A 10,728-nucleotide genomic window follows, 5' to 3' on the forward strand; every position below is an offset into this window, starting at 1 on the left:
TGAAAATAATGAGATGGGTCCTTGATTCTTTGAAACTCAGACCCATTCATATCTACCATTACTTACATGGCAATTGTTGAACTTTGCAAATCACCATCCGTTTTGAATATTACAAGAAGGTGAATTATTAGTGTCACAATAGTTTGTTATTTTTGAACATCACAAAGTATCTATTGTGCCACATGGGCAAATGATCTGTACATTCCGGCATTCGATAAAGAGAAGATGGTCTAGATTATCCACATGTCAGATTTCAAGGTCTAATTCAATCAAGGGTAAATGTTTTCTGTCGGAGAGCTCCCCAGTGGCTAAACACAAGGGCACGTACCCCCAAGAGGGGCAGGGTAGTCATTTCATCCCCCTTATGTCTGTGGCACACAACACAAGTATATTCATGTCCGTATGCTAGTACTCTAGACGTCGCAGTGCACTCTTACAATTCTGAGTGGGAACAGACGGTTTAAATTGAAAAATAACAATGAATGGCTCAACTTTATCCTGTGATTCCTGGAAACATCACCTTCTATCATTGCATGAATAGTACTACCCTTACAATTATCCTGGAATTAAAACAACCCTTACCAAAATCATTTCTTGGATTAAACAAAGAACTGATTTGTTAAGACCAGGTCATCAGATCCCCATTATTATTATAATTCGGGCTAAATTCAGGGAAAAAAGAAAATAAAAGAAATTAATCTTGTGACATTCCTTGAGATGTGATGCTAAATATGTTCAACCTGAGCTCACTTTTAATCCTTGTCATAGCTATAAGCACCGGTTTAAGAACATGTTTTCTGATTGTCAACCATTCAAATCACACAAGGTATCCTCAATACATAATAGGCCCCACACTGCTCTTCGGTTTACTAGGTCATCTGCAACCTCACTGAACAAGGTAATGAAGAGACAAACTAGTACACATTCCCAAGAGCTGAGCTCTATATTACCCCGCTCTATATTACCCTCATCGATGCGCAAGAGGATAAGCTCAAAGGATGCCAGAGTCATCCATAATTGCTCCCAAAACTATAAGAGGGAACCCACGACCACTAAGTCACAATGGAGCAACCCTACTGGTCTGCTTACATAATTGCTTCCAGAACACTAGATGAAATATTCTTAGTAGTTGAGCTTGAGAAACCTGCCATGAGGTCCACAACAGCAATAAGCAGTGTCATGTAGTGGGCCATAGGGTGACAGACCAACCTGTAAAAAGATAATTGAGAAGAGTATCTGCAAATAGAGGTTCAGCTGCTCCCCAGGACCAAATCTAGCAGCCATGAACTAAAAAAACTACCATATCCGTGGAAACCCTGTATGAAAACAATCACACATTCCTTTCTCCGAATATGCCTCCACAGATTGCAAGAAGATGGATTTTCATGACAGACCTCTCCTAGCAAAAGGATCCTGATTACCAAAACCACATCAATATACAACTCTTCAAGGATAACCCAATCCATATATACACTAATAGAGACCTTCCTGCTAATAGTGGCAAAGAATTGGCAAAACACTTGTGCCTAGTCTATGGAACCAGGGATAAAGCAAGATATACAAACTCTACGTTTCCATTTTTATGGATTTTCTTGGCAAATAATCACCCTCAAGTTCAGAATTTTAATTTACACTACTTCACTAGAAAAAGTATGTAGGATGGATACAGAGAAGGAAAAAGGTATCAATAAGAAAGCAGCAACTATAGCACCCAAAAATGTCATTTGCTCAGCTGGAAAAGTGTTTGATTTATCTTAAACAAGTGCTGGTTAAGCTAACAGTGATATAATTATATACCGATGCAAGGGCTCACTCTAGAAACAGCAGCCTGGACATAAAATTAAATAGGGCTTCGTGTATGTATTGGCAAGAAAACATAAGAAAAAAGTTGCAGTTCTTATTTGAACCACCCCTTCCTCGCAAGTAGAGACCAAAAATTCTTTCTACAAGAATTCTTGCTTCCTTTATATCCTCTGATGAACCAAATCATGAGTAACATTGAGTTTGTCCTAATCCTCTTTGTCATCAGGCCGAGATGCTCCACTCCGAGGGTCATCGTCTTCATTATCTTTGCCAATGGTTAGGATAAGCAATAGGACCGCCACCAAGAAGATTATCGTTAACACCATTCTAACGCCAATCACTGAGTTGAAGAAGCCCATAAGTGATGGACCACTAATGCTTTTCTTCTCTGTTCTTCCTTCTCTGTATCCTTCAATGAATCGGGTTATTTGGGAGCCTTGATCCTCCTCATCAAGACTTTCTGAGCCTATAACCTTTTCCATGAATAAACCAAAATAAAACATGTCAGTAATTCTGCAGTAAATGGTGTCAAGGTGATACCTATTAAAGAGCTGAGAAGGATACGATTTATTTGAAAAGTACATATTCAATATTCATCTCCTATAGAATCAAATCAAAGATACTTGGAAAAGCAACCTGTTAATAAAATCATTAGTCTTTATCTCTCCACTTTCCTATTTCTTTTAGCGCCCCCCCCCCCCCCCCCCAATTCTTCTTATCTATTTCCAGCTATTCTAATCTGTTATGTGGGAATTGTTTCATTGCTGAGATCTAATCAACAGATTCAAATTCTCTCTCCTTTCTCCCGACACAAACATCACTTCTGCTTTATTCCCACAATCTTAACCTATAATCTGGCATTCAGCCCCTCTCCTTGTTTGGGCCCATTACAAAAGATTACTTAGGGCTTTGGATCCCTGCTTGCATCATAGATGCTCTTTTGCAAGTTTGTATTCAGCCAAAAACAGACATGTTCTAAGCTTATGTTGCACCATATCAAATAGGTTAAACTGAATCTAAGAACAAGGTAAGAGTTTGTGGGTTAATATATTCATGAGTTCCCCTCCCCCATTGAAGTTTATAATGAGTTACAAAGGGGGATTGAAGACTAGGCCAAATCTTAGCTTTTCAAGTACCTGGTCAATGCCTAGGCTATAGAAAACATCATCAATTAGGGTCACTAGGCATTCTGATAACAATGTGGCAGTTTTGTAGTTAAGTGCAAGCATGTGATGGACCCAGGAGCTCAGCCATTTTGAGGTAATTTAGCGATGGATCCAATATATTCCCCTCCCCCATAGAAGTATATAATGAGTTAGAAAGGGGGATTGAAGACTAGGCCAAATCTTAGCTTTTCAAGTACCTGGTCAATGCCTAGGCTATAGAAAACACCATCAATTAGGGTCACTAGGCATTCTGATAACAATGTGGCAGTTTTGTAGTTAAGTGCAAGCATGTGATGGATCCAAGAGTTCAGCCATTTTGAGGTATTTAGTCATTCATTTTTGGTGGATAGGCATGGGCAACTGTTGGCTTCTTCTAAGTCATTTAAGTCGGTGTGTTTCTAATGGCACAATATAATAGACTTTGGCTGTGGAAATAGCTTATCTAACAACATATACAATCAGTAATTTCAGAAACTTACAATAATTGATAACTCTGATCCATCTGAAATTGTTCATCAACAAAAATATTTATAACAACTTTTAAGTTGTAGTCAAAACTCAGAATAAAGAAACTAAGTTTTATGATGAGAACAACTTACTGAGAAATACTCTTCATTTCTATTCCAAACTATCATTTTTGGCAGTTTGGTCTTCTTATTGATACCAAATGTATCAGTAAAGTCCCCCCACTGCTTTAGTCCAACATAACCAAATATTAAGTCACGATTTGCAGACGCAGCAGCTTTGAGTAGCTTGATTAATTTTAACGATTTCTCATCACTCTCATCATCAACTATTGTAAGGGCAATATTCCTCTCCTCATCTTTCAACAACTTGAGTGTCTCATAGTTTATGGGCAAAGACAGCGGCAACAGACTTTGAATGATAAACTTCTCCAAGAATTCCTCTGCACATTAAAGCAACAAGCTCAATTATCCTTCTTGCACATAGCCACATCGACCATCATTTATGAAAACAAATTGGAAGCAAAAATTCTAGCTGCCTAAAGTTTTCTGGCAAACTTTTTATAGGAATAAATGAACAACGAAAAAACATGTGAAAATGTCAAAATATCAAACAAAAATGCCTGAATTTAATTAGTGCCAGACCACAAGATACAATTAAGCAAGATGTCCACACTAAAGATTGATTTTTCATGATCCTCAAGGTATGGGACCGAGGGTATAAATTTGACACAATAAGGAATAATGATCAATGACATCATCAAACTCAACTTTTGATTATCGCCTTTCTGAGGAACCTATGCCCTTTTGGCATTGAAGGACTTTGGAGCTAGCATTAGAGATATTAGGCCTTCTCATTCTATCCCAGTAGAAGAGGGTGGATTCCACAAACGTGGAGGTTTCAGTGCCTAACCAGGGCTCTTGACCGACTCTTCATCTGGATCCTATAAGAGGTTGATTCTTATGCAGTTATTGAATGGATCATCCCCGATAATGGTGGCTCACTGTGTGACTGGTTAGTATGCTTCTAGAACACTGCATTCATTGAGATGACGCACTAGCTGATTCTGCTCTTTTGAGAGGCTCAAAGAAAGAGAGAATGATAATGCTGCAATTCTTCCCTTTTCAGGTTCTCTGGGAGATGATGACATGAGAGCTAAGTTGATGCGTCTATCATTGAGTCTTCACTTAGATCTTGCTAGGCAGTGATCTGTTTCACAGGGGGGCCTATTCTTCTAGTGTCATTGGTTGGACACAAAAAAGAAGGGAGATTATCTCATCTTATTTGATGGGCCAGCCCTGAGAAACAATGCCATCATAAATTGTACCATCCTTCAACTGCTCTGGTCAGAGTCTTGTTTCTCCTCTTTTCTCTTTTACATAGATTCAGTCTTAGTTTATACACTTGTAAGAAACCACAAAAGACTTACAAGTTTGAAGCTAAATATTAAGTCTTCCATGATCTGAAACATGTCGTATGATGACTGGATTAAAATCAATCATGCATGTCTTCTTGGATGCAAATAAATAAGTAGCAGAATTTTGTAAATCACAAAAACTTCATTTTTATCTGGAAATTATCTGAATTTTTCTGTTTCTTATATGATAAATAACTTGCTAATATACCTTAGCACAGCAGCTAAGACTAAGCTGTGTATGACAGTAGAAACGTTTAATGTTTCTTAACAAGGCCCCACCAGTGAGCATAATTGTCACAGCACTAAGACGAACCAAGGTGTTGGAGGGCTGCCAAAGCGCTTGGGCGACAAGTTGCCTGCCTTAAGGCGAACAAAGCAACTAAGTGTTATTTTTTATTTTCCCTCTTTTCTAACATTATTTAGTATGCTACATATACCTTGTATCATAAAACATCAACAATAAGCCCAATCAAGTCATCAAAATCAACATTAAACCACATCAAGTCATCAAAAATCAACACTAAGCCACATCAAGTCATCAAAAATCAACACTAAGCCACATCAAGTCATCAAAAATCAACATTCAGCCACATCAAATCATAAAAAATCAACATTTAGAGAAATGTTCTTGTTTTATAATAAGTTTGATTCGTCAAATGGTTTTATTTTTACATGAGCCATTTTGTATTAGGTTAGAGTACAAAACCAACTTTCCAACAATTCTAAGATTACTTAAATCTGAGTTTTAATGGCAAAGTTATGTTCAGGTCAACCTTATTTCAAAGTGCGTAAATACTGTTAAAATCGTCTACATAAAAATAATTTTATGGATATCAAAACAAAATATTTTTTCACTAGACTTTTGGTTTTTAGCAATGTCTTGCCATGAATAAGATTTATGAAATTTTCAGATTGAGAAAAAACCTCAACATTTGAATGTTGAAAATCGCCCGTACAACAAAAAAAATCAGTTTTTTTCCTTTGGGTTGACTTTTTATCTTTTTAGAATTTGATTTTTAAACTATTTTTATTGGATTCAAACAGGGGTTTTTTTGCTTATTTATGGATAATATCTTAAGTATGATTTTTAAACTATTTTTATTGAATTCAAATAGGTTTTTTTATTTTTTTTGCTTATTTATGGATAATATCTAAAGTAAATGAAAATATTTACTTAAATGCTATTTGGCATAAATAAGTGCCGAACCAAAGGTGACAGTTGCCTCGGCCCCAGGCAACGCCTTGATAACTATGCCAATGAGACGCATACAAGGATGATGCAGGCAATTAAAAATCGGATAGATAGTGTATGGATAACCTACATGAAATTTTTCATAGCTCATTTGAGCCAAGTCAAAAATGATTCTTTCAACCATCAAACCATTCGATACAAAGTTAAGTTTTCTATATATTTATAAGCCACATAGCTAAATAGATTTGGGCTGAAACTTACCACATGAGTAGATGGTAACAAGGAGAACATGTCACAAAATCCGACCCTCAACTAACTGGACATGTGGCGTATATTATTATATTAGGGCGGTAAGGCCCATCAAGACAATGTTACCTATGTGGGTTGTGTAGGAAACATTTTCCTTATAACTTACACATCCCTGTACACATATGATTATCAAGATTGTTACTAAAAAAATACCTCTTAATTCTTCTTGTATTAAAACAAACTAAAATATCTGTAACTAGACTAAATGATTAGGAAATAAAAAGTACAACAACAATAAGATGTATAAGATAAAGCTGAAGCAAAAGCCCAGAGGCTTCCTACTGAAACTAAGTTCAAAGCTGCTTCAGAATCTTAGGACCAAAAAAAAAAACCCCATTCATTACAATTTATCAGTAAACTAGACCGAATAATTAGAAAATGAAAAATAAAACAACAACAAGACAAATAAGATAAAGAAGCAGCAAAAACAATAGGGCTTCTGTCTGAAACTAAGTTCAAATTTGCTTCAGAATCTTAGGAAAAAAGCTAAAAAAAAAAAAAAATCCATGCATTCAAACTTAAGAGGTAAGGACATGGACATCAGACATCACTGCAAGAGTATACATTTCCTAGTGTTGTGGGCACCAGGAATTCCATTCAAGCAGAATATTCTTGCACACCTTCAAGGTCTCAATAGGTCTGCACTCTGCAGTTTTCAGAAGTTGCTAATATAGGGTAACTCTGTACTGGAAGCAGATGTGTGTTAAACATTTGGTTGAATTTAGGTAATTTCAATTGAAACATTTTACAATCAAACTAAGCACCAAAAAAATGGAAGCCATTTAAAATTACATATACTTTAGTTGAAAACACCAAAATATTTTGGTATCAGCCATAGCTGAAATCAATATCAAAATCAAATCAAAATCAAATCAAAATTTGATTTCTTAATGACTTTTGCTAAATAGTTGACTGTCAAAATTCTTGGAATCCTAGGAGACTGCTCAGTTAATAGGACAGATACACGTTATTTTCCAATTTGACATCTCATGAAAATGGAGGGTGAGATCCACAAATGCATTTGCAGATGAAAGGCAGAAGGAAGAGTGGTTCGGCACTTAGGCTTCCTTAGAAATGAACTTAAGTGCTCCATTATTTCAAGTGGTCAGAGGAAGGTTTTAGTTGGTTGTTATCTTATCTTGGTAAAGTAATTCCTTTTTTACTTGATAAAGCTTCTGATCATTGCTCATCATTGAAAAGTGCAGTTGCCGAGGTTATGTGATAAGATGTATCAATAGTATGACTAGAGAAGAGACTTAAGAATGTTAAAAGAAAAGGGGGCAAAAGAATCACCTTCAAAAGGTCCGTAGAAAATGCTCTGCTCATTATAACTTGGTTGGATGGAGACCAATGCAGGAACTTTGTCAAAGTCATAAGCGATCATAACATCCTCTGAGAAACCCTTTGCCACTGAAAACCAAGCTTTTTGCTTATATTTTCTCGCCAACTCTGAGATTATGGATTCATCTAAACCAAAGCCAATGTAAAGAGGAAAATTTGTGCCAGCTGATTCAACAAACTTATTAATAGCAGAGTCTGACTCAAGAAGAGAAACATCAGGAGCAACAAACTTTTTCAGGAATCGAACAAGCAAATCTGCCTTCCTTGGACCTGTATATTCCACAGGAGCACCATGCATAAAGAGCTTTAATGTCGGAAACCCACTGCATCATAGAACAAGTATATCTCAATGTAACTATAGGAGCACTCAAAACTAGTAACATATATATCTGAAAATACAATTAGAAATCTTATGAAAAGAGAATGATTATCACTATTATTTGACAAGAAATTCATGCTTAGTCCCACCACAAACAGTAAGTGCTGTCTCAAACTCAATAACCTATCAGGAAAAAACAAAATAGCACCAAGTATTGGACAACAGTAGCTTATTTCAAGTAGGAAACTAAATTAAAGTCAGAGAAGCATACTCAATTTCGTATTTTGATGTTAGTCGTGTGAACTTGTCAGCATTTATTTTTGCAATCACAATGGGCTTGTCCAGTCCGGCAAGTATAGGTGCAGCCACATCTAACTGCACACCACAGTCAAAGTTACAATTATTATAACTTTAAATTTCAAAAGTGGTTACAATAAAAACAGGCTTCAATACAAATAAATAAAAAGAATAAGGAGTTTCATAATGTCATTATATTAAGGCATCTAGGATGAAACAAGATTTATCTTACTGAATTGAAAGGCCAACGAGAAAACTTTAAATACTGACAACTTTTCACATAGAAAACAAGTTCATCATATGGTTTTATTGCGTCAAGAAACAGGTGGTGGTATATTAAGACATACAATTCTTGACTTGATGTCTACATTATACAGTGGGAAGAACTGTATAAATCAAAATGGAAATAAATCATCATCAAATTAGAGCCTATTGAGAACTCTTTTAAGGTTGGTTACATGATCCTGTTTAACCACTGAATTTAACTTAGGTCCAGAAGTGAGGTCTTAACATATGATTCTGAGGAGGAACAGACCTCATTGTGAACCTTTAGAAAGATAATTCATGCAAGTTAGTTGCATTCTGACTCTAAAAGATGGGAAAGAAATCTGGGCTGGAGATGGGACTAGATCAAGACCCAAATAACCAAAACTTGAGTATAATGGTTACTTTGGTCCAAGTCAAACTATATGGGACCTAGTATTTGAAGATCTAAGATACACTCTCAAGGAATACCCAAAGTTTCAAATTATCAAACTCAGAATAAAAAAGGGACAGGATATGGAAGTGGGAATGTTGTAGTCCAAGGAAAGGCCCAAATCTATAACGGAAAAATAGGAACTTCAATGAAATCAAGATCTCCAATGTCGGCCGTTGGGACCCTATGAGTTGCCTTAATCAAAGACCATATGGACTTTGCACAGATTACTGGACCCCAGAAACGATTAATGGACAACAGGAAGAAGGTAAATGTGGGAACGGGTTCCAAGAACAACATGGTTGGACTGTTTGGATCCATGTTAAGGATTCCAAAGAAGCTCAATTTCTAGGAGTAGACATTCTTTGTGGCTTATTTTGGGGTTCCTTCATGATCTAGGTGATTCATTCTCTGAAATCCTTACATAAGTGAGAAAGGATAGCCTTTCATTTTCTCTCTTCTTTTCTCTGTATGATGTCCTTGGGTGAAAGTCAATGCTCATGACCTTTTTGAGCACTGAAATTTTCATATAATACCCTATGGCAAAATAAATATATCATAAAGAAGAGGACCAAAATATTCTGGAATTAAGTAAACAATTTGACGCAATTCATCAAATTGAGCATTTGTCTCCAATCCCTGGACAGACCTTGAGAAGGATTCTTCAGTTCAAGGCAGAATCCCACGTTCCCAACACATAACAAAGCAATCATAACAAACTATTGAATCCTATAGAGCATTCGATGCCATCTTGTATTCGCAATACAAATCTACCCTTCTCAGGTTTTGCAGAAAGAAATTGATTATACTGATTCCAATATCCACCGAGTCCATATGGATTCCTTGCACTTGGTTTGGTTTCCTAAGCTCTTACCCACAACAACAACAACAACAACACCCGCTCCCCCAAAAATAAAAATAAAAAAGATCTTTGGTTTTTCGAACACATTTATTTATTACCCATTTGAAACTGAAAGAAAAAGGTATATTCATAAAACTCTTCACTGGAAGAACTTCGTAGATGTAGAAATAAATGTATCTCACGAAATTATGTCGTTCCAAGATCTAAAACGATAGACTATAGCCTTAAAATTAATAATTCTGAGATGGGTAAGTGGAAAAAAGTAAGATTGGTAGATAAGAAACCTCAGGAGCGAGTCTTTTGCAGTGACCACACCAAGGGGCATAGAAATCGACGAGAACGAACTCGAAAGCAGAGATGGCCGAATCGAAGTTTGACTCGACGAGTTCCAACACGGACCCATCAACTGTGAACTCATGAGAAGAGACGAAAGGGCTAATCCATTGAAGGGAACAGGTCCACGAAAACAAAAGGACTAGAAGAAGAGGAAGAGGAGAAGGACGCATCTTTGATCGATCGGAAACTAAAACTCGTGAAAGTTTACTCTTTTCTGGACACCGGTAGCGGTTTACAACCCCCTTTTGGTAAGAACAGGAACGAAGAGGAAAACAAAGTAAGGGTCGGTGTGAATTGTGGGTCGCCAATAGAAAACTCTTTTGATAGCAAACAGAGGCCTTCAGTCCTTCTCAGTTCAGAATGCAGTAGGATATTATAGTATACAATGTCCTGTAACTCCTATGCTTTTACAATAATTGGAATCTTTCATGCCCAGATTAGAATCAAAATCAGGGTAAATTTACCTTCATTCTACCCCAATTCCAACAGAAAAAGAAAAAATATTTCATTCCCAACCACCCCCC

General features: G+C 36.5%; 1 protein-coding gene across 1 annotated transcript; it reads right to left on the reverse strand.

The window, feature by feature from the left end:
* Positions 1 to 1,705: 1,705 nt before the first annotated feature.
* LOC122085141 (protein disulfide-isomerase 5-2) lies at positions 1,706 to 10,566 on the reverse strand. The gene is made up of 5 exons (XM_042653587.1): positions 10,153 to 10,566; positions 8,284 to 8,387; positions 7,646 to 8,016; positions 3,569 to 3,876; positions 1,706 to 2,276 (listed from the first exon to the last, which is right to left on the reverse strand). Exons 1-5 carry the CDS (start codon positions 10,372 to 10,374, stop codon positions 2,010 to 2,012), a joined length of 1,272 nt encoding a protein of 423 aa, XP_042509521.1. The 5' UTR covers positions 10,375 to 10,566; the 3' UTR covers positions 1,706 to 2,009.
* Between the last annotated feature and the right edge of the window lie 162 nt (positions 10,567 to 10,728).

The sequence above is a fragment of the Macadamia integrifolia genome, chromosome 7, assembly GCF_013358625.1.
Source record: "Macadamia integrifolia cultivar HAES 741 chromosome 7, SCU_Mint_v3, whole genome shotgun sequence".
Classification (NCBI taxonomy): domain Eukaryota; kingdom Viridiplantae; phylum Streptophyta; class Magnoliopsida; order Proteales; family Proteaceae; genus Macadamia; species Macadamia integrifolia.